The 23743-nt window shown below is 43.7% G+C and overlaps 2 protein-coding genes across 2 annotated transcripts in view; one reads left to right on the top strand and one right to left on the bottom strand.

Annotated features, from left to right (window-relative positions):
- The window catches only part of LOC309386717 (protein NipSnap homolog 2-like), a 291445-nt gene that overhangs the window by 154426 nt on the left and 113276 nt on the right, over positions 1-23743 (bottom strand). The gene's annotated exons all lie outside the window — the stretch shown is intronic.
- Positions 472-23743, top strand: part of LOC309387499 (myeloperoxidase-like) — a 35849-nt gene continuing 12577 nt past the window's right edge. The window contains exons 1-8 of the mRNA XM_081944002.1: positions 472-486; positions 4372-4449; positions 10882-10993; positions 13588-13763; positions 14491-14614; positions 17350-17479; positions 20550-20738; positions 23021-23336. Coding sequence (XP_081800128.1) covers positions 4374-4449; positions 10882-10993; positions 13588-13763; positions 14491-14614; positions 17350-17479; positions 20550-20738; positions 23021-23336 — 1123 coding nt within the window. The 5' untranslated portion in view covers positions 472-486; positions 4372-4373. The remainder of the gene's footprint in view (positions 487-4371; positions 4450-10881; positions 10994-13587; positions 13764-14490; positions 14615-17349; positions 17480-20549; positions 20739-23020; positions 23337-23743) is intronic.

Below are 23743 nucleotides of genomic sequence, written 5' to 3'. Positions count from 1 at the left end.
GGAGCTCATCCCATCTTGTAGCCTTTGGGTCAGTGAGCTTTCCAGTTCAGTGGTCTTAACCACTGAGCCATCATGCCATCTCTTCTGTTTCAAAATTCTTTCAGTCCTTTATGATTCCCCAGAAATTGCCATTCTTCTGCTTTTCTGATAAGTTAGTCTAAAACTCCTCCCATACTGCACAAACATTAATCTGCAGGAAATGATGTGGGTTATAGTCCAAAATCATTGGCAAACACAGTGTTAGTTAATGATGTCAGATCTTTTATTCGGTAATCTGAATTAACATGTTTATGTTTCAAAAACAAGGAAGTGGGCTTTTTGTCTTATGCCACTAGATATTTTCTCTTGGTCCAAATCAAACAAAGTTTTTTTTTTTTTAGGTCCCATCATATTCACTCACATCCACACCCATTGATCCAAGGAGTATAAAAGCTTAGATCATTCAGCAAAACAGGGTGGAGAAACATCTGAAGAAGAACAGAGCAGGTGAGGATTGTCCTCCTTAGCACTTACCTTATGGCTGATGGGAAGGCAATGGATTTGCCAATGAGAAACATATCTCTCTTTATCTTTCTAGTTGATTGTTCATCTTGATCTCCCCTTTCTCTTTCCAGTTGATTGTTGATCTGCTTCTCAACACCATTTTGGGTTTTTTATGGACTTAGGAAAGTGAAAAATGATATTTGAACGGAACAGAATAACAGAGTTGGAAAATCTTAGAGGTCTTCTAGTACAATCTCCTACTCAACCAGGAGACCCTATTACATTTTAGACAAATGGCTGTCCAATCTCTTTTAAAAACCTCCAGTGATGGAACATCCATTACTTCTGAAAGCAAGCTCTTCCATTGATTAATTGTTCTGTCAGGAAATTTGTCCTTATTTCTAGGTTGGATCTCTCCTTGATGTATTTCCATCCATTGCTTCAGGTGCTTTGGAGAATAGGTTGACCCTTTTTTTGTGACAGCCCCTTAGATATTGGAAGACTGCTATCATGTCACCCCCACAGCTTTTGGATCATTTAATCTAGAATGAGTAACACTGAAACTTCTCCCCAAGGACATTTTACAATACAATAGCAGAGTTGGAAGGGACCTTGGAGGTCTTCTAGTCCAACCCCCTGCCTAGGCAGCAAACCCTATACCATTTCAGACAAATGGCTATCCAACATCTTCTTAAAGACTTCCAGTGTTGGGGCATTCACAACTTCTGGAGGCAAGCTGTTTCACTGATTAATTGTTCTAACTGTCAGGAAGTTTCTCCTCAATTCTAAGTTGCTTCTCTCCTTGATTAGTTTCCACCCATTGCTTCTTGTTCTATCCTCAGGTGCCTTGGAAAATAGTTTGACTCCCTCTTCTTTGTGGCAACCCCTGAGATATTGGAACACTGCTATCATGTCTCCCCTGGTCCTTCTTTTCATTAAACTAGACATATCCAGTTCCTGCAACCGTTCTTCATATGTTTTAGTCTCCAGTCCGCTAATCAGTCTATTAATTTAGTTAATTCACCATGTTGGCTCTCCCATTTAATCCAGAACAATATAGTTAAACAAGCTAATAAGGTTTGGATTGAGAATTGTTTTGGGAATAATTCTGAAATTCAGAGGAAGGATGGGGCAGGGCAAACCTGTGTCCTTTAGTGCAGCTGTAATGGCGTCCATAGACTATCTGGGAAAAACTTTTGCTGATGACCTTCTGACTTTCCCCAAAGGTGGTGGCCCTTTGAGAGCTATATGCAATGAAATTTCATTTTAATGTATGCCGATTAGTGTACATTCAAAGTGACAAATAAAGTTACAATTATTCTATTCTCTACCTGATAGAGATTTGACTTTATATGGATAGTCCTCAACTTACAACAGTTCGTTCAGTGAAGTTATAACAGAACTGGAAAAAGCGACTTATGACTATTTTTCACCTGGTCATTGCAGCATCCTCATAGTCATGTGATTAAAATTCAGATGCTTGGCAACTGACTTGTATTTATGATGGTTACAGTATCCCAGAGTCACGTGATCCCCCTTTCCAACCTTCTGACCAGCAAAGTCAATGGGGAAACCAGATTCACTTAACAACCGTGTTACTAACTTAACAACTGCTGTGATTCATTTAACAACTGTAGCAAGAACAGTTGTCAAGTAGGGCAAAACTCACTTGACAACAGAAACACTTAGCAACAAAAATGATGGGCTCAGTCGTGGTTGTAAGTCGAGGACTACCTGAACTCAGATTTCTGATCTCTCTATCTCCCTACGGTCCGCTCTGACTGATAACATCTCTCTAATCTTTCAGGAAGTGAAAGTCCTGAACTCCCTGGCTCTAACCTTTGTCTTGTTTTTCTCTGATCCAGGATAACAAATCTGATGTCTTTAATTTTCAAATGAAGCAAATCCTTCCATTTTAACAGCACTTTCCCATAACCTGGATGTCCTCCAGATATGCGAGGATCATTAAAATCCAAAAAATCTAAATCATTTGGAAGTTCTTGGAACTGGTCCACACATCTGGATGACCCTAGCTTGAGAAGTCTGCAGAGTCAGACCACTGATTCCTTGAACTGATGCTCAAAGGTCAACAGATAGATATCCTAATCCTGTTAGTTGGGAAACGTTGAGCTGCAATTGTTAGAAACTGAACATAGGGCTTTAAAAAAATATTCCTTTACCATGGAGATTATGTCTTATTATGTAAAAAAGTTGACTTGGAGATCCAAAGTGTCAGGAATGCTTCTTGTGGATGTATTTCTGATGTCCCATTGCTTTCTCTTTAATTCAATACTATTTAGAATTTAGAATAGATTAGAGCTGAAAGGGACCTTGGAGGTCTTCTAGTCCAGCTCCCTGCTCAAGCAGGAGAACCTATACCATTTCAGATAAGTGACTAGTCTCTCCTTAAAAACCTCCAGTGATGTAGTGCCCACAATTTCTGAAGGTAAGCTGTTCCACTGGTTAATTGTCCTCATTGTTAGGAAGTTTCTCCTTAATTCCACGTTGCTTCTCTCCTTGATTGTTTCTTGTCCTGCCCTCTGGTGCTTTGGAGAATAATTTGACCCCCTCTTCTTTGTGGCAGCCCTTCAAATACTGCTATCATGTCTCCCCTAATTCTTTTTTTCTTTAGACTAGCCAAACCCGGATCCTGCAGCTGTTCTTCATATGTTTCAATCTCCAGACCTTTGATCATCTTAATTGCTTTTCTCTGATTTTTTTCCAAAGTGTCAACATCGTTGTGGTAGTATAGTGACTAAATTTTTTTAGATCATATTCTGCATCTTGGGATAGGTTTATAGTATTCACACCTCAATGGCAAATATTGAATTTCTCTCATGGCATGAGATGTGGAAATTATGTCCAAGAAAATCAGGAAACTGGTGGGGGCGAACCTATGGCATGCGTGCCACAGGTGGCACACAGAGCCATTTGTTAGGGCACATGAGGCGTTGTCCTGTCAGCTCCAGCGCGCAAGCTGGCCAGCTGACTTCGGTCTTCTTTTTCGGCCGTTTTTCACCCTCTGGAGGCTTCAGGGAAGCCTTCTGAAACCTCCAGAGGGCTTCCAGGGGGGTGGGGAGGCTGTTTTCGCCCTCCCCGGGCTGCTAGAAAGACTCTGGAGCCTGGGGAGGCTGAAAAAAGAGGCCCATCGTGCGCCAAAAGTGTGTGAGAGGTCAGGGGTCAAGCATACATGCCTGCAGGGTGGTCGTACACATCGCATTATGGGCATGGGCACGCCTGCGTACAACCCCCCTGCACTCCCCCTGCTTTTGGCACGTGATGGGAAAAAGGTTAGCCATAGGATTTCCTGTTTGAGCAGAGGGTTGGACTGGAAGACCTCCAAGGTACCTTCCAACTCTGTTATTATTTTAGAAATTAATCTTAGAAACTGCTTTGATGCAAATCTGACACACCAACAACTGTGAGCTAAATTATAAGCCGCCCAGAGTCAATGGAATTCCTTTGCTTTAAGAAGTTCTAAAGGCTTTGCTTTATGTCCTATAAAGGTTACCCCAGGTGCTAATAAACACATTAAAATGAAGTTTTAGGAACACTAATTGGTTTGGGACAAAATTAGAACATCACAGATAAATTAAGGAACATGCTGAATCTGTGTTCACTTTTGTAGGTTCTAAAAAATATCTCCCTAGATCAGTGGTTCTCAACCATCACAATGCCACAACCCTTTAATACAGTTCCTCATGTTGTGGTGACCCCCCAACCATAAAATTGGTGTCTCGGTTCCTAAAACCATCAAAAATATGTGTTTTCCGATGGTCTTAATCGACCCCTGTGAAAGGGTTGTTCGACCCCAAAAAGGTCCCGACCCACAGGTTGAGAACCACTGCCCTAAATGGATAAATTTGTACCTTCTCTTTTCTTTTTCAGAGATGGGGAGAACAGTTGCTTTGCTCAGTCTTTTGGTAACATTAAACCTCTTGATGGTATCTGGATCTTATGCGAAAGGTAAAATTCTAAGTCTTGTTTTGCTTCCTGAAACTTTTTCACCAGCATAATTCTTCCTGGGAGAGAAAAAGGCAGCTTTTCATGGCCAGAAATGGAGATCAAGACCTATTGGCCTTGATTAACCTTGGCTATTAATCTTGGTGGCCATCTGTTGAGAGACTACAGAACTTGCTTGTGCCCTTGGTTAGCCAGAGTGAGAACCGACTGCTGGACTAGATGGGCCAGGAGGCTGATCCTGATCAGGACACAGTAACACACCCAACAGAATCAGAACTCCAAGGCAAGCATATTCCTCAAAGAATAGAATAGAATTCTTTATTGGCCAAGGGTGGACAACTCCTTGGACACACAAGGAATTTGGTGCATATGCTCTCAGTGTACATAAAAGAAAAGATACATTCGTCATGATTCATAAGGTGCAACACTTAATCTTATTTGTCCCCTAGTCATAGGGGACAAATAAGCAATCAAATCATACTAGGAAACAATCAATATAAATCGCAGGGATACAAGCAATAAAGTTAGAGTCATACAATCATAAGTGGGAGGAGTTGGGTGATAGGAACAATGAGAAAATTAATAGTAATAGTAATGCAGACTTGCATTACTATTTAGTTGCATTACTAACTTGCATTACTTGCATTTCTAACAATTAAGTTAATAGTTTGACAGTGTTGAGGGAATTCTTTATTTAGCAAAGTGATGTCGTTCAGAAAAAGAATGTCTTTGTGTCTAGTTGTTCTGGTGTGCAGTGCTCCATAGCGTCATTTTGAGGGTAGGAGTTGACACAATTGATGTCCAGGATGCGAGGGGTCTGTAAATATTTTCACAGCCCTCTTTTTGACTCATGCAATATACAGGTCCTCAAAGGAAGGCAGGTTGGTAGTAATTGTTTTTTCTGCTGTTCTAATTCTCCTCTGAAGTCTGTGTCTGTCTTGTTGGGTGCAGATGACTGACTCAATAATTCCTCTGTAGAACTGAATCAGCAGCTCCTTGGGCAGTTTGAGCTTTCTGCGTTGGCACAGAAAGAACATTCTTTGTCGTGCTTTTTTGATGATGTTTTTGATGTCAGGTGTCCATTTTAGGTCTAGTATAGTATGGTATGGTATGGTATGGTATGGTATGGTATGGCATGGCATGGCATGGCATGGCATAGCATAGCATAGCATAGCATAGCATAGCATAGCACAGCACAGCACAGCACAGCACAGCACAGCACAGCACAGCATAGTATAGATAGTATAGTAAAGTATAGATTTATTAGGTAGGTGATATTGGCACATTTGGGGAAACCCGACTCTAAAGTCCCCTTGGATTTCCCCTTAGTTAAAAATACATTTTTCTTCCTCCTGCCGATGCAGTCTATCCTATGGCCCAATTAGGCCAGAGTCCAAAGTTCATCTGGACTCATATCCCGCCTCCATGCACCTGTAGGGAAGGTCCTTGGCTCTCAGAGGAAATAATTTTATTTTGGTTACAATCCTCTTGCTATCTCTACCTCCACCCTCCTGTTCCCACAACTTGCCCTGAAGATTCCAGGGGGAAATGGCTCCGGGGCTGACACCTGTGTTAAATGGTGGGATTCAAGAAATGAACAAGGGATTTTGCTTAAAAAAATATTTATGGGGCACGGATAGGGCTAACGGATTATCCTAGGGAAGGTGATGGGAAAAGTACAGGTAGTCCTTGACTTACAACCATTCATTTAGTGACCGTTCAAAGTAACAACAGCACTGAAAAAAGTGACTTATGACCAGTTTTCACACTTACGACCATTGCAGCATCCCCATGATTAAGTGATCAAAATCCAGGCACTTGGCAACTGGCATGGCTTTATGGGAGTTGCGCTGTCCTGAGGTCATGTGGTCACCATTTGTAGCCTTCCCAGTCAGCTTCTGACCAGCAAAGTCAATGGGGAAGCCAACTCCCTTAATGACCGTATGATCTGCTTAACAACGGTGCCCAAAAAAGTCGCAGAATGAGGTGCACCTCGGTAAACAACTGCCTTGCATACCAATGGAAAATTTGGGCTCCATTGTAGTCATAAGTTGAGGATTGCCAACAGTTGCATTGCAGCTCCAGTGGGTCCTGGATGAAATGAATGAATGACAGATAGTCCTCAGCTTAACGACCACAATTGAGTCCAAAATTTACGGGAGAAAGTTAGAAGGCAAAAGCTTTCAGGATGCAACTGATCACTTTGTTCCTTATATGTACACTGAGAGCTAATGCACTGGAGACAAATTCCTTGTATGTCCAATTTCACTTGGCCATTATTCTATTCTATTCTATTCTATTCTATTCTATTCTATTCTATTCTACCATGTTTCCCCGAAAATAAGACAAAGTCTTATTTTCTTTTGACCCCTGAAATTGCAGTTGGCCTTATTTTCGGGGACGTCTTGTTATTTTTGAGGTGTAGGAGGAGGCGAGCGTGGTCACTGTATGGCCATTGCAATATTTTGGGGAGGGCTTATTTTCGGGGGATGTCTTATTTTAGTGCATGCGCTCAAAAGCCCAATTGGGCTTATTATCTTATTTTCAGGGAAATAGGGTATTCTATTCTATTCTATTCTATTCTATTCTATTCTATTCTATTCTATTCCATTCCATTCCATTCTGTAAGGTTTTGTTGCTTTCAGGCAGCAGTTGCCAGCCCCTGAGTTCATAACAACTAATTAAAGTCTCAGAGGTAGTTTGGGAAGCACTGACCTCAAAAAGCTGCTCAGGAACAAATAGCTTGTAGCTACTTTAAAAGGGCAGTATTTTCAGGCTATGCCTTAAATATTTGATTTTAAGGCTATGTCTGCAGGCTGGAGCACATAACGACAAAAAGGAGGACCTGTAGTCCTATTGCCAGATGTCTGGTAATCCTAGACATGAGATTAATTTTGAAAAATTATCTTTGATTTTGTGATAGATAAACTGTTATTCCAGGGTGGGAAGGAAGGGAGGGAGGGAGGGAGGAAGGAGAATAATAATAATTTGAATTTATTAGCCGCTCCCTTTCCAAGTAGGACTCGGGGCGGCGTACAATGGAGCATATAGAACATAAAACATGTATACAAACACATAAACATACATATATACAAAGACACACATGCACGGAGGAGGTAACAAATTACATCATTTAGACAGTTAAAAATCACCATTAAAATACCCCAATTGTAAGAAACCCAATATACAATTAGAATTTAAAATTTAAAAGACAGTTAGGAGGAGTAAGAAAAATTACGATTGAGCCAGGCCTGATAATTGAAAGAGGTGGGTCTTCAGCTGTACACGGAAGGAGCGGAGATCGGAAGTAATCCTGATGTCACGGGGGAGGTCATTCCACAGGGCTGGGCCCATCACAGAGAAGGCTCTGCTCCTGGGTGTCGCCCCCCGACACTGTTTGGCGGACGGCACCCGGAGAAGTCCCTCTCTGTGTGAGCGAATTGGTCGTAGGGATGTGTGGGGCAGGATGCGATCCTGCATGTAACTAGGCCCTGTGCCATGAAGCGCTTTAAAGATCATAATCAAAACCTTGAAACGCACTCGGTAGACCACAGGAAGCCAGTGCAGCTCGCGCAGGAGAGGTGTTACAGGGGAGTATCTAGTCCTCCCCGTAATCACCCGCGCGGCCGCGTTCTGGACCAACTGTAGTCTCCGAGTGCATCTCAAGGGAAGCCCCATGTAGAGAGCATTGCAGTAGTCCAGGCGAGACGTCACTAGCGCATGGGTGACTGTGCGTAGGGCATCCCGGTCCAATAAGGGGCGCAATTGGCGCATCAGGCGGACCTGATGGAACGCCCCCCTTGCCACGGCTGTTACATGGTCATCCATGGACAGCCGGGCATCTAGGAGGACGCCCAAATTGCGCACCTGTTCCATGGGGGCTAGTTGCACGCCCCCGATGGCCAGAGATGGAAGCACCTGGTTGAACTGGGAGGCCGGAAGCCACAGCCACTCCGTCTTGGAAGGGTTGAGTTTTAGTCGGTTGCCATCCATCCAGACCCGTACGGCCTCCAGACACCGGGACATCATTTCGACGGCCTCATTGGGGTGGTTCGGGGTGGAGATGTATAGCTGAGTATCATCAGCATACAGATGATATCCCACCCCAAAACCACGGATGATCTCGCCCAGCGGTTTCATGTATGTGTTGAACAGGAGAGGCGAGAGCACCGATCCCTGTGGCACTCCACATGTGAGTGGCCTCCGGGTCGATCTCTGCTCCCCTGCCAACACACGTTGCGTCCGGTCAGAGAGGTAGGAGCCAAACCACCGTAAAACGGTGCCCCTGACTCCCAGCCCCTCTAGACGGTGCAACATGGTCGATGGTATCGAACGCCATGGTCGATGGTATCGAACGCCGCCGAGAGATCTAATAGGACCAGGATAGAGGAACAACCCCTATCTCTGGCCCTCCAGAGATCATCAACCAATGCGACCAAGGCCGTCTCCGTGCTGTGCCCGGGTCGGAAGCCGGACTGGCGCGGGTCTAGATAATCATTTTCCTCCAGGTGACGTGGGAACTGCTGTGCCACCACACTCTCTACAACCTTCGCTAAAAAAGGAAGGTTGGAGACTGGACGATAATTGACTAGGTCCGTTGGGTCCAGGGAAGGCTTCTTGAGCAGGGGCCTCACCACCGCCTCTTTCAAGGCGGCCGGTGAACGCCTCACCCAACGAGGCGTTCACCAGGCCCAGGAGCCAGTTGCGCGTAACCTCCCAGGATGCCAGTACAAGCCAGGAGGGACACGGGTCCAATAAACATGTGGTGGGTCGCAGACGTCCACGCAACCTGTCCAAATCCTCGATGGCAACCGAGTCAAACTCCTCCCAAAGCGGTCCCTCAAGACTCGCCACGGGCGTCTCTACTGAACCACTGAAAGGGGCCCATCCCATCCGGATTTGAGCGACTTTGTCCTGTAGATATTTCCCAAACTGCTCTGCTCTACCCTGTAAAGGGGCTTCCTGTGGTCTCTCAAACAAGAGGGAGCGGGTCACCCGAAACAGGGCGGCAGGGCGGTTATCTGCGGACGCAATAAGAGCGGCGCAATGTTGACGTTTGGCCGCTCTTAATGCCACGAGGTACGTCCTCAAATAGGCTCGTGCCTGTGCTCGGTCAAATTCGGAACGGGAGGATCTCCAATGACTCTCTAGGCGTCTCTTGTGGCGTTTCATCACCCTTAGCTCCTCGGTAAACCAAGGGGCCAGGGTGGTTCGTCGCCGCAGGAGAGGCCGCAAAGGCGCCACCCGGTCTAGGGCCCCGGCAGTCGCACTATTCCATGCGTCTACCAGGTCCTCCACTCGGGGGAGGGTCAGGTTCTCAGATCCCTGCTTTATGCAAAGCTTGGCTGGAAGGTTTGAAGAAGCTTGGGACAGCATCTCACTGAGAATCGGCATATGACAAGAACTCACAATTAAAATACTTTCTTTCATTTCATTATTTTTTCTCTTCATTTCATCCTAAATCTGCCACAAGTGAGGCAGGCTTAATTTATCCTTAATCTATTGCTGTTAAAGGTGTATTCTCTCCCTTAAGCCAGCAGCATTCAGTGACAGGCTTGCCATGTGAAATATGTTAGGTTTTGTCATCCTGGAGGAAATCTAGGGGTGATTTCAGTAATTGGGCAAAGAGTCGATAGAAGCAAGAGAGGGAAGCAAAGCATAGACTCCTGCGGCTGATTAAGAATCTCGCCAAAAAGCCCAAGAAGGCTCTTTTTTAAAAAATAACCTAGAATCATATCTGTTCCTTTCTAGTGTGCCACTAATAATTTAATCTAAAGGTCTGTCATTAAAAAAAATGAGAGGGGAGAGATTTATGGAAAGGGGCCCTGTATATTCTTAATTCAGGACAAGGTCAAAAATGGCAAAATGAATAGTGCCATTGTCTTGAGTTGTTTGGCACACATGCAATATGAATACCCCTGAGTTAGGGCAGAATGCCATTAAATAGTTGAGTCAGTCTTCATTCCCTACTTCTGGCTAGAGAATCCTGATGGTTGTTGCTGGAAATCATCATTTTTGCTACTTCTTATTTATTTATTAAGAAAATTTGTATGGCTGCTCATCTCACAGTGATTTGGGGGGGGGGGGGCGCTTATAAAAGATGTTACAAAATATAACATAAATGTTGTTTGCTTATTATTCAATTTCTTATTTTACTTCTCAGCCAAGAAGATTTTCAGGTGTAAGATTTTAGACTTAAAATTTTTAAATGTAAGTAACAGGGCAGTATTCGACTAAGTTTAACAATGTAAATGATATTATAGGCAAGAAATAAAGATGGACAGGGAAGTAGATGCCCGCTCTGCTTTCTTAAAGTGTTTATAGCTACCTGTGATGATATAGGTAGCCATCCTTTTCATGTCTCCTCTTCCTGGTTAACAGGGAATAAAAGCCAGAATCTTATTTTTCTTCTAACATTATTTTATTCTTCCAAAGATCTTCATGATGGTGATGATTTTTCTGAAAAGCTGACTGGTACAGAGTTTTTAAACAGCATTTATGAAGCCAAACAGAAGGTGGATCTGGCATTTAAATTATCCCGGGAAAGGTGAGCTTCTTTTGTGTAAAATTATAGGGAACTTCCTTTGTTACGTTTCATCACAGACTCTAAGCATCCATTTTTCATGTTGAACGTTTAGAAATATGCAGAGGTGGTATTCAGCCAGTTCTCTCCGGTTTTGGCGAACAGGTAGCGGTGGCTGCAGGAGGCTCTGCCCACCCACCCCAACATAATGTGCGAGCACTGCGCATGCACGGAAGGCAGTGTGCACGCACAAATGCGGTGCGTGCGAGCTCACATTTGCGAACCAGTAGGGAAGGTAAGTGTATCCCACCACTGGAAATATGCCTAGGAAACAGATGGGAGAAAAAAAGGTGCGTTCCTACTGGTTCAGACCGGTTCAGCCAAACCAGTAGTAGCTTGGTGGCTTGCGTAACTGGAACTGACAGAGACCCAGGCCTGCCACACCCCCGAACTGCTTTTCCCGGCGGTGCTGTGGGCGCCACCATCTTGTTTTTTGCTTCTGCACATGTGCAGAGCAATTTTAGTTGTACTGTGCCTGCACGCGCAGTGTGGATCAAGTGCGTGTGCACGGGGCGTGTCCCTGAGCGAACCAACAGTAGTCTCTGCCGGAACCCACCCCTGACACACACACAAACAAGCTTGTGTGGCCTGAGACTTCTAGAAGCTTAGAGGCCAAATTTTGGGCGCCTTCTTAAAATTGTTACTAAATTATAAACTTTATATTGAGGCAGGTAGAAAATTATTAAATAAATGGGGAACAATCATTTTAAATGTAATTCATTAAATGTAAATACATTTAATTTAATTTTTATTCTATCCATATGTTGGACCTGTCCTTCCAATTTGAGAGAATGTACCTCTGACAGCATGCCATCAAAACATTAAGGGCAGCTTTTGGTTTGGGGAAAAAAACATACATCCCTGCCTTACAATCAACTAAATAATTGCAAAAATAACAACTTGATCTCTGAAGGCAGAGATCCTTTTCACACAGGATGGCTACATCCACACAATGTATTTAAACCGGCTGCGCAATAAATCAGTGTTTTGTGTTAGAACAATATAGTGAATGATCATAAATAATCCAATGAGTTGAGACATGAACATAAGCTAAGTTTGTATGTTGTGCCAAGGCAAGCCTCAAAGTCTTTCATGATCCTGGTCAAAATTGTTTCAGAATCAAGCAATGAATTCCAACAGAAGAGGAAAGAGAAGTGCATAGTGACATGTACTGCAGAATTCCTTTTCCTTTTTTCTCTTCTCTCTTTTCCTTTTCCCTTCCCCTTTCCTTATTCTTTTATCCTCTCCTCTCCTTTTTCTTTTTCCTTTCCCTTTCCCTTTCCCTTGCCCCATCCTTTCCTCTCCTCTCCTCCTCCTCCTCTCTTCTCCTCTCTTCTCCTTATTCCATTATCCTCCCTTCCCCTCTACTTCCTCTCTTTCTCGTTTTCTTTGTTTCTATTTTAATTTATATGGCTGCCCATCTCAGGGTTGTAACTCCCAAGCCCACACCTGTTTACTAAATATCCTCATTCATTCATTCATTTGCTCTGCTGTAACAAAAACCTCTCTCAAAGCTGACTAGTTAATCCATTATCTCTGAAGGAGCTTGGGTGTCTAGCAACGTACAGTCATACAAGAGCCTGAGCATACACTTCCTGGATATGATATTGTAGAAGGACCCCTTTCCCCAAAGAGTTTAAGTCTAGTGAAACATCCAGATGTTTGAGCAATGGTAAAGATAGGAGAGAAGAAGAAAAATGCGCAGATTTATTGTGGCATGGAAAAATAAGAATTCAGACTGCATACATGAATCCATGCATGTTGGCTAAACCGGGTACTCTGGTGGAGAAGCAAAATGGTTACGCAGAAGAAGATTTTTATAACACTGGCCTGTAGTGGTGGGATTCAGCCGATTCGCACTTATTCGGGAGAACCGTTTGTTAACTTTCTGAGCAGTTCAGTGAACCGGTTGTTGGAAGAAATCTCCTTCCAACAGTCTTTGTTTTTTTCCACTTTAAAGGAAGGTATTCAGACAGAAAGGTTTAGGTTTCCATGAGGGCTATGGCTATCATTGATCTTCAGTGTGTATTCCCCCATTTCTAATCTAATGATTAATATGTAGGGCAGCTTTTTGCAAGCAAAGAAGCTATCTGTATTTTTGTACAGATAATCCTTGCCTTACAACAGTTCATTTAGTGAACATCCGAAGTTGACAATGGCACTGAAAAAAAGTGACTTACGATCGTTTTTCACACTAATGACTGTTGCAGCATCCCATGGTCTTGAGAGGTCAGGCAAGGTGGAGCGCCCGTCAAGTTGGCCACACCCACCCAGTCACATGACCACCCAGCCCCACCTACCCAGCTGGTCATTAGAGCAGAAAACCAATTGTTAAATTATTTGAATCCTACCACTGCTGGCTTGGCTATAGTTGATTTTCTACCTAGAAAGAAAGGAAATAACATGAAAGAATAAGAATAAGAATATCTCCGGTCTATTTCTCTCTTTGTGGTGCAACTCCCCTGCTGCTGTTTTAAAAACGGCGTTGTGTAAACACTACATTTCTTATGGCATTTTCTATTGTGGTTGCTGTCATCCTCTCTACTTCTTTTTTCCAGAATAAAAGAAAGTTTGAACAAGACTGATCTCCACCCTTCGGATTTTATAAAATATTTAAAAGCACCCGTGGCAGGTACCAGGACTGCAATCCGAGCTGCAAGTTATATGGAAACCGCTTTGGATATCTTAGAGAAGAAACTAAAAAATAAGCATCTGAGACCATTCAACATTACAGGTAGGATGAAAAACCAGAGATACCTATGAGGCTCCATGAAAACAAGACCTGATCCCAGTACCTCTAGAGAATGTTCCAGCTCTGGAAAGCTTCGGAACGTTTACTTAGATACGTAGTGCAACAGGATGAGAAGTGGACAAGAAATAGAAAATTCCAAATGTTAGGTCAGCTTAGACTCCAGAAAATTCTTATTTGCAGAATGAAAGCAATTGAACACTGCCCTTGGCCTCTAGTTTACAATTTTAAAATACAGATAGTCCTCAACCATTTATTTAGCAATTACTCAAAGTTACAAAGTTACACTGAAAAAAATGACTTACAACCCCACACTTATGATCTTCACAGCTACCTCACAGATCAAGTGATCCAAATTTGGGTGCTTGGCAACCAAATTGTATTTACAATGGTTGTAGCATCCTAGGATCATGTGATCATCATTTGTGATCTTCCCAGCCAGCTTCCAACAAGCAAAATCAACGCAATAAGCTGGATTTGCTTAACACCTACATCATTGACTTAACAACTGCAGTGATTCACAACTGTGCAAAAAAGGCAATAAAGCCGGATATGACTTATTCAACAACCACCTTGGCTTAGCAATGGAAATTCTAGCCCCAATTGTAATCGTAAACCAAGGACTACCTAAATTGATAATTAGCAATTAAATTAACATTAATTAATATTACATCAATTCCTTGATTGCTAACGGATTTCTTTTCCTGTTTAGATATATTAAACAGAGAGCAGAAAGAGACACTCTTCAAATCAACTGGTTGCAATTATGTGACGCGGCCAATCTATTGTCCACTGAAAAGTCCTTACCGGACCATCACTGGTGAATGCAACAATCGGTATGCAACTCCTGCTTCTTAAGACTTGTCTCTTTAGGATATGGTGATTTTGTGGAATCAGAATTGTTAGAGGTGAAAAGTTTAGGCTTACTTCCTCTGCAAAGCATTAGAGATGTTGAAGGAGCAAAACTGGTGTCCGGAGTCTTTTAAGGCATCTCTTCTGCAGCTTAAAAGCCCTCTGAAATGCCGTAAAGCTGATTGGAAGGATTTTGAGGGGTACAGTGAGAATCCTGAGCACCTTCAAGGTGCAAAACATTCATTTCCCCCTTCTTTACCTCTAGTTGAGTTATTTACTGTAAGAAGTTAGCACCCACCCCTCTCCTAGAAAAACGAAATATTCTAGGAAATATTAAAAAGGCAGAATATTATATTTCCCTGGATAAGAAATGGAGAAACATGTTTTTAGGCAGGAAACAGACTCACTCTTAATAGCCTCCTCCATCCTCAATGGCCCACAGCAGATGTCCTGCACTTAAGAGATAAAGAGATAGCTAGGTCTATTCATAGGCAAATGCCCTCACCCAAGATCCAACAAAGGTAGGATTAGCCCTCTACCCATCTCACCACATGGTACCTGGGAAGATTACATCACCCAGCAAGGCTCAACCAAGCTTGGGATGCAGGACAACCTACAGAATTGCCCCTGCATGGTCCAATGGGAGTCTGGCAACCAATCAGAATACAAGTTCAATTTCAAAAGCCCAGAAAAACTCAGGCATTCTCAGCATCTCTCCCCCTTTTTTCCCTTTCACCCAACATCTTCAAGGCATGTGATCCTGTCCACCATTAAAACCATCTTTCCAAACAGCCACCATGTTTCCAGTGTCTTTCTCCCCACTTGGAACTGAACCCAGAAGGACATTTCTTCCAACACCACTTAGATGGAAATCTGGTCTGACTGGCTCTAAAGCATCTTTGTATGGTGAGCTACTCATCTGAAAAATAAACAGGTTCTATGAGAGAGAAAAAAATAATTTTACCAGACAGAATAACAGAGTTGGAAGGGACTTTGAAGGCCTTCTAGTCCAACTCACTGTTCAAACAGGAAACCCTGTACCACTTCAGACAAATGACTGTCCAATCTCTTTTTAAAAGCCTCCAGTTCCCTTGGTTTATTGTTCTAACTGTCAGAGAATTTCTCCTTAGTTCCAGGTTGCTTCTCTCTTTGATTAGTTTCCATCCATTGCTTCTTATTTTGCCTTCTGGTGCTTTGGCGAATAAGTTGAACTCCCTCTTCTTTTTCTGGCAGCCCCTCAAACATGCCATCATGTCGTCCCTTGTATTTATTTTCACTAGATTAGACATACCCAATTCCTGTTCTTCTTGTGTTTTAGCCTCCAGACTCCTTTTAATTTCCTCTTTTAAAAATAGCAGGCACCACTGGGTCATTAGTGTTCATGGCAATCCGTATCAGAAGCTCTGTATGGAATTATTTATTTCTAGCCCATATCATTTTAAGTTTTAAGCTTCACTTCATTTCTTAAGGGGGAAGTTTTAAAACAAGCTTTCAAATAGCGCATTTAATCAGTTATAGTTTCTCAAAACGGATATTTACACAGGGACAGGAGTGGGCTGCTGGGGGTTCGTACGGGTTCGGGCAATCTTCTAGCTAGAATTCTGCCTAGTTCAGTGAACCCTCAAATGCCATCCCTGGCTGGGCACGTCCCCCCTCCTGCCCCCCCTATCCCCCGTGGAGTCTCCATGCGGCCCGTTCATCATGTCAGGTAAGTGCAGGGCCCGTGCAGAGTCTCGGAGAGGGATGAAAATTTATTTTTATTTTATTTATTTTTCAGGATTTATAGACCGCCCCCTCTCCCCGAAGGGACTCGGGGCGGTGTATAGGCGTCTCATTAAAACAAATACAAAAGATAAATATCCTATACCCTTAAAAATGAATTAAACCTAATGCAGCTGTACAGAAAAGTAAAAATTAAAAGCAACTAAAAAGCATACCCCTAAAAAACTTAAAAACACAGTATTGAGGGACTAAAATTGGGAATTAGGCCAGGCCGGCTAAATTGAATAGGTGGGTTTTTAGCTTCTTACGGAAGGAGCGGAGGTCGGTGGTAGTCCTGATATCTGGGGGGAGGTCATTCCAGAGGGTCGGGCCCATCACAGAGAAGGCCCTACTCCTGGGCGTCGCCCGCTGGCATTGCCTAGTGGACGGCACCCGGAGGAGTCCCTCTCTGTGAGAGCGAATGGGCCAAAGGGATGTATGGGGCAGGATACGATCCCACAGATAACTAGGTCCTGTGCCATGGAGCGCTTTAAAAATGATAACCAACACCTTGAAACGCACCCGGAAAGCCACAGGTAGTCAGTGCAGCCCACGCTGCACTGGGCTTACCGGGCCCATTTCCAGCCTCTGGAGAACCTCCGGAATGGAGGGAAGTAGTTTTCACCCTCCTGGAGACTCGGGAAAAGCCTCTGGAGCCTGGGGAAGGCGAAAATGGCCCCTCCGCCGTGATGCAGGAGGCCGACGAGGCCATGCCTACCATGGCTACACCTCCCAGCTACGGGGCACTGAACCCGTTGCTGCAATTTTTGAAGCCCACCCCTGCACAGGGGTTTCATTTTGTTCAACATTCAAGGGAGAACAAAACCTGCCCATTAGATAAACTTCAACCTTCAGGGAGGGAAAAGGGGTCATTTTTGTATAGAGATTATTGTTCCAGCATATTTGACTCAGTGCTGGAGACCTCCTTAAAAGACCTCCCATTATTTTCCCATTCTAGGGAGCACCCACATTTTGGAGTATCCAATCATGCCTATGCACGCTGGCTTCCAGCAGAATATGAAGATGGCAAATCCCTTCCAAGAGGACTAATTGCGGGGCAACTTTATCATGGACATACTCTCCCTCTGGTAAGTGATGGGAAGTCAACTACCTGTTTGGGTCGAGCCTATAGTTGGAGAATTATCAGGGGACACTGGTGAAACCATTGCGGGCTTTAGCGTAGGATGAGCTGACCCTTGTAGAGCAATACCTATACCAGTCTAAAGTGGACAATAGCAACTGGCCCACTTCATCTTCCCGCCCCTCTCCAAATCATCTAACTTTACCACCAATAATATGGTTAATGAAGTGGGTTCGATCAGGCCCCCCATTGTGTGTTGTTTACCGTAGAATAGAATTCCTCAATCTCTGGCTTGAAGATGTGTAGACTTCAGCTCCAGAATTCCCTAGGCTAGCATGCTGGCTGGGGAATTCTGGGAGTTGAAGTCCACATGCCTTTAAGTTGCCAAGGTTGAAAGACAGTGCCTTAGAGGATGGATTGGGGACAGTGACGTGTGGTGAGGTTTATGACTGGTGAGGCACTGACACAGTGCTGAGTTTCAAATATTTTTAGACTTGTGGACTTCAACTCCCAGAATTCCACAGCCAGGCGTGCTCAGTTCCAATTTAAAGCGACAGCATTTGTTTTTCTCCTTTGCTCCTTCTTTCTTTTTCTTTTTCTTCTCCTTCCCCTCCTTCCTCCCTCTCTCCCTTCCTCCCCCTCTCTCAAACACACACACACACACACACACACACACACACACACAGAAGTTGGATTGGACTATCTCTCCTACCCCTTCCCTCTCTCACTCACTCTCAAACAAACCCCCCCACACACAAAAGTTGGATTGGATATCTTTTCCAGTGGCTTGAAAGCAGCTCCTCTGCCACCCCCCCTCCCCATTCCCCTGCTGCCTTTCCCAAACACCTCCACTATTGCAAATGCAGCCTGCTGTCTGGGTGGGAAATGCCTGGAACACAATAAAGCCCACCCACCACCTCCTGCTGGCAGGCTGGGGTGAGAGGAGAGGCAGAGAAGCCGGAGGGGAGCCGAGCCTTCCAATAGAAAGAGGCTGGGGGAAGTGTGTGTACTACAGCATGGCTCTTTGCCTGGCTTCCTGCCTCCTCCTGTGGTCTCCTCAGTGCTGCTTGTGCTCTCCCTCCCCAAGTGTAGTTTGATTGCAGGTGGAGCCACGTTGCCTTTTCAAATTTGTAATCAGTGAAGCTGGGCTAGATTTTTATATAGTTTTATCCAGCTGTGTGTGTGTGTGAGAGAGAAATGAATGGGGGCCTGGGGAGGAAGTCACTACACTTGGGGAGGGAGAGCACCAGTGAGGTTAAGCAGAGTCATCCACGGTGAGGCAGCAACTAGCTCAGCTTTTTCCTTTTACTTTTTTTTTTCATGATGAGGTTGGTGAGGCTGTGCCTCACCTGCCTCACCTGACTGCACGTCACTGATTGGGGAGAACTTTACAAGGACACAACAGAAAAAAGAGGTTGTTGTGGCACGTTTGTGCTGAGGTTAGATCAGTGATGGCAAATCTATGACATGGGTGTCAAAGGTGACAAACCCCTACGATGTTTTGGGTGACATGCCAGCATTCACTGACATTCGACAACTATTCTCAAAAGCATGCCACATTTTTGAGTGATTTTGAAGGCTGCAGACGCCATATGAGAATAGAGGGTGCTTTTGTACAGTTATCAGAGGCTGCAGAGGCCACAGAAGAGCATTCTCTGAAGTTGCTTCAAGAACAAAGGCCTCCTGCGACCTGAAGCTGCTTCTTAAAAAAATAAATGAATATGCGTGTTTGCGTTCGGGTGACCTGCCGTTAGAGTCAAATGTGGCATTTTGCAAATTTTTGACATCCTGAGCCCAAAAGGTTCACCATCCCTGGATTCGATGCAGGTAGAAGAACAGCATCTAAGTTGAACCGAACAGGGGTTGTGCTTCAGATGCTTTCAAGCTACTGGCAATCAAAGAAAGTCATCTGCTGATATGTTTTGATGACTCTACAAACCTCTGCCTTGTTATTTCCAGTTGTGATGCCGTAGCCATTACAGTCATCTCACAGCTGGAGTATTGTAAGGCTCTTTACATGGGGTTTCCCTTGAAGAGCATTCGGAAGCTACAGCTGGTGCAGAATGCAACAGGACGGGTTTGGGGGAGCCCCAAGAATAGCCCCTGTGACACTGCTGCTCCACAAGCTGCATTGGTTACCAGTCTGCTTCTGTGTGCAATTCAAGTTATTGGTGATCTCCTTTAAAACCCTTCATGGCATGGGTCCAGGTTACTTGATGGACCATCTCACCGGTGGTGGGATTCAAAAAAATGTACTACTGCTTCTGTAGGCGTGGCTTTGTGGGCGTGGCAGAGGAAGGATACTGTAAAATCTCCATTCCCACCCCACTCCAGGGGAAGGTTACTGCAAAATCCCCATTTCCTCCTGATTAGCTGGGACTTGGGAGGCAGAGAATAGATGGGGGCGGGGCCAGTCAGAGGTGGTGTTTACCGGTTCTCCGAACTACTCAAACTTTCTGCTACCGGTTCTCCAGAACTGGTCAGAACCTGCTGAATAACCACCTCTGAATCTTGCCCTCTGGGATTGGCACATCCCACTCATGCCGGCAGAGGAGGCACGCTGCGGGTTCCGTCAGCCCAATTATACTAGTTGGCGGGATTCAGGAGGAGGGCCTACGCTGCTGTTGCTCCTGCCTTCTGGACTCTCCCCCACCCCCACCCCAAATATCAAGTTGGTCCCAACCCTCCTATCTTTTTGTAAGGGCCTAAAGACATGGCTCTTCCAGTCGGCTTGGGGCCCTAGTGGAGGAACAGCACAATGGAGAAGATTGATTGAGTAGTAACAGAACTCACTCACTCCCACTCTGCCCCCATCCTCCGCATGTGTCCTTGGTTTTAATGTCTGATTTTAATGTTTCATGTTTTAACTTATAGGTAAGTATGAGCCACCCAGAGTTACCCTATGGTAAGATGGGCAGCCAGTAAATTTTATAAATAAATATGAATAAATGAATAATACTGCAGTTTTAATTCCCTTTGTAGGACTTGGACTCCAAGGAAAGAAAATTTAGGAAATCCAAGGGATTTCAGGCAGATTGGAATTGCTTATCTGATCCTCTTTGTGTATATCCTTGCAGGTACGGAAAGTGTCTAATGAGATCATCGCAACCTCCAATGAGAACGTGACTCCTGATAAGCAACGCTCTCTTGTATTCATGCATTTTGGGCAATGGATTGACCATGACTTGGACTTAGGTGCTAGCAGCATCAGTAATGACCAATGTGATTCTTGTTGCAATTATGCACCTCCTTCCTTTCCAATTAAGGTAATGAAAACTTTGCTCTGGGGGGGAAAAGTATAGCATGGAATATCTGCAGATCAATTTTAGCTTTGAGAGATCCTCCTTCTGAGGAGAATTTCTCCCTGGTTTTGACAAGGTAGTAGATGAACATAAAAACAGTGTCTCTTTAAAGTAGTTTAAAATAGTATCTTTAAAATACTGTAGTGTCTCTTTAAAATAGTTATACTTTACAGCCCTCTCTAAGTGGCTTACAGAGTCAGCATTTTGCCCCCAACAATCTAGGTCCTCATTTTAATAGCCACAAAAAGCTGAGTCAACCTGGAACTGATCAGAATCGAACAGTTAACAGTGGGCAGAGATAGCCTGCAATACTGTATTCTAAACCATTCCACCATTCCATTAAAATTTTAGAATGATTAATTTATATATATATGGTTTTATTGATTGTTGTACATAGCCCAGAGTGATGTGTGGCCATATAAATGTGATGATAGAGATAGATAAATAGATAATAGATAATAGATAGATAGATAGATAGATAGATAGATAGATAGATAGATAGATAGATAGATAGATAGATAGATAGATAGATAGATAGATGTATTTCTGATGAAACTGGGCTTACACAACACATTTCACTTCTTTAGTCAATTATCTTATTTTCTGGACCCACGTAGTTCATTGACTATAAGTGAATCAAATAAGTTGATTGACAAACTATACTGAAAAACTAAGGTTGCAAGGTGTGAAATGCAAGCTTTTTTCGCCGACCTGCCAGCCTTTTATTAGACTTGAAATCTCATGAGATTTAAAAATAATTTAAAAACCACTTTAAAAAAAACACCACTTACGGTATTAAAAACCAACTGAAAAATCAAAGTCTTTAAAAGCATGTTTATTTTTAAATGCCGGAACCTGAAAAATATAGAAACATAGAAAACGGGCAGCAGAAAAAGACCTAGTGGTCCATCAAGACTGTCTTTTGAGATTTTTGTTTTCTTTCCAATGAATGAATGAATGAATGAAACCTCAATCTTTTCACTTTACCAATTTAAAGCCCTGTGCCCGAACTCTTAAAATAAAAACAATGAATTATTTATTTAATTTTTATTTTATTAAGAGTTCAGGTATGATGTTTTAAATTGATAGAATCAAGATCATGTGAAGTGTTAATATCACTTTATAATGCCTTGGTAAGGCCACACTTGGAATACTGCATTCAGTTTTGGTCGCTACGATGTAGAAAAGATGTGGAGACTCTAGAAAGAGTGCAGAGAAGAGCAACAAAGAGGATTAGGGGACTGGAGACTAAAACATATGAAGAACGGTTGCAGGAACTGGGTATGTCTAGCTTAAGAGAAAGAAGGACTAGGGGAGACATGATAGCAGTGTTCCAATATCTCAGGGGTTGCCACAAAGAAGAGGGAGTCAAACTATTCTCCAAGGCACCTGAGGGTAGAACAAGAAGCAATGGGTAGAAACTAATCAAGGAGAGAAACAACTTAGAACTGAGGAGAAATTTCCTGACAGTTAGAACAATTAATCAGTGGAACAGCTTGCCTCCAGAAGTTGTGAATGCCCCAACACTGGAAGTCTTTAAGAAGATGTTGGATAGCTATTTGTCTGAAACGGTATAGGGTTTCCTGCCTAGGCAGGGGGTTGGACTAGAAGACCTCCAAGGTCCCTTCCAACTCTGCTATTGTATTGTATTGTAAATTGGTAAAGCTGTTATTGTATTCTGTACACAACTTAGAGTTGCTACTAAGAACTACCTCATAGCGGTAAGAGCAGCAAAACACTGTTATGTCTCTGCCCTTATTGTGTCCACAGAGGCCTTGTTTAGGATCACCCAGTCCTGGGACAAAGGGGACTTGGGTGAAAAAATTTGGAAGTCAATGCTTTTTCTCCTTTCCCCCCATACCTACACCTTTCTTCTCCCTTTCTCTCTCTGTCCCATTTTCCTATCATCTTTATTTTCATTTTAAAATTATGATAACATTAACTAAAGGTACAAGCATTACTGCCAGTTTGGCACACATGTGCAGAATGTTAGAAAAGGGGGAAAAATTACATTTCTGCAAGGGCGATTGTCCTGCGCATGCGCAGAACCCAAAATCAAGATGGCGCCGCCGACAATAGAACCGGTTCGGGTCCATGGGCGGCCGAGTTACTACCTACTCGTCCAAACTGGGTCGAACGTGTAGGAACCCACCTCTGAAGGTTAATAAAATTCTTTCAAAAAGAGTTCAGGTATGATGCTGATTAGACGGGGATCAGAAACCTGACTTAGTGATCTTTTTATACAGATCCCCCCTGGAGATCCACGGATTACGACTCCGGGCATCTGCCTGCCATTCGATAGGACAGCTGCGGTGTGCAACCCTACAACATTTGTTCGTGAGCAGCTCAATTCAATCACCTCGTTCCTGGATGCCAGTGCTGTGTACGGGAGTGAAGCACCTCTAGCAAGGGCTTTGAGGGACCAAACCAACGACCTTGGTCTCATGGCAATCAATCAGAACTTCAGCGATGCCGGACTGGCCCTTATGCCTTTTGAGAAGAACTCCAATAGCATCTGTCTTTATACAAATAAAACTGCCCAGATCCCATGTTTTCAAGCAGGTATTTATTTGTTTAATTGATGTATCCAATTTATAAGACCGCCCAGCATCAAAGTGACTCTGCGAGAGGTTCAGTAATAAGAATATTACAGGTAGTCCTCGACTTACATCAGTTCATTTAGTGACTGTTCAAAGTTACAGTGGCACTGGGAAAAGTGATTTATGACCATTTTTCACAATTACAACCTTTATTGCAGGGGTGTCAAACTCAAGGCCTGAGGTCTGGATCTGGCCTGTGGGGTGCTTAGATCTGGACCGTGGGGCCACTGTGAAAACAGCAAAGGACTGGCCCGTAGTGCCTCTGCCAGCAAATTTGGAGCTCGGGAGGGCTGCGTGTGGCCCACTTGAGCTCCGTTTTCGCTGGCAGAACACTTGGGCCACCACATGTCATGCTGACCACGCCCCCCT

The sequence above is a fragment of the Natrix helvetica genome, assembly GCF_964273705.1.
Source record: "Natrix helvetica genome assembly, chromosome: 2".
NCBI lineage: Eukaryota > Metazoa > Chordata > Lepidosauria > Squamata > Natricidae > Natrix > Natrix helvetica.
This window is presented reverse-complemented; position numbering and strand designations above follow the sequence as displayed.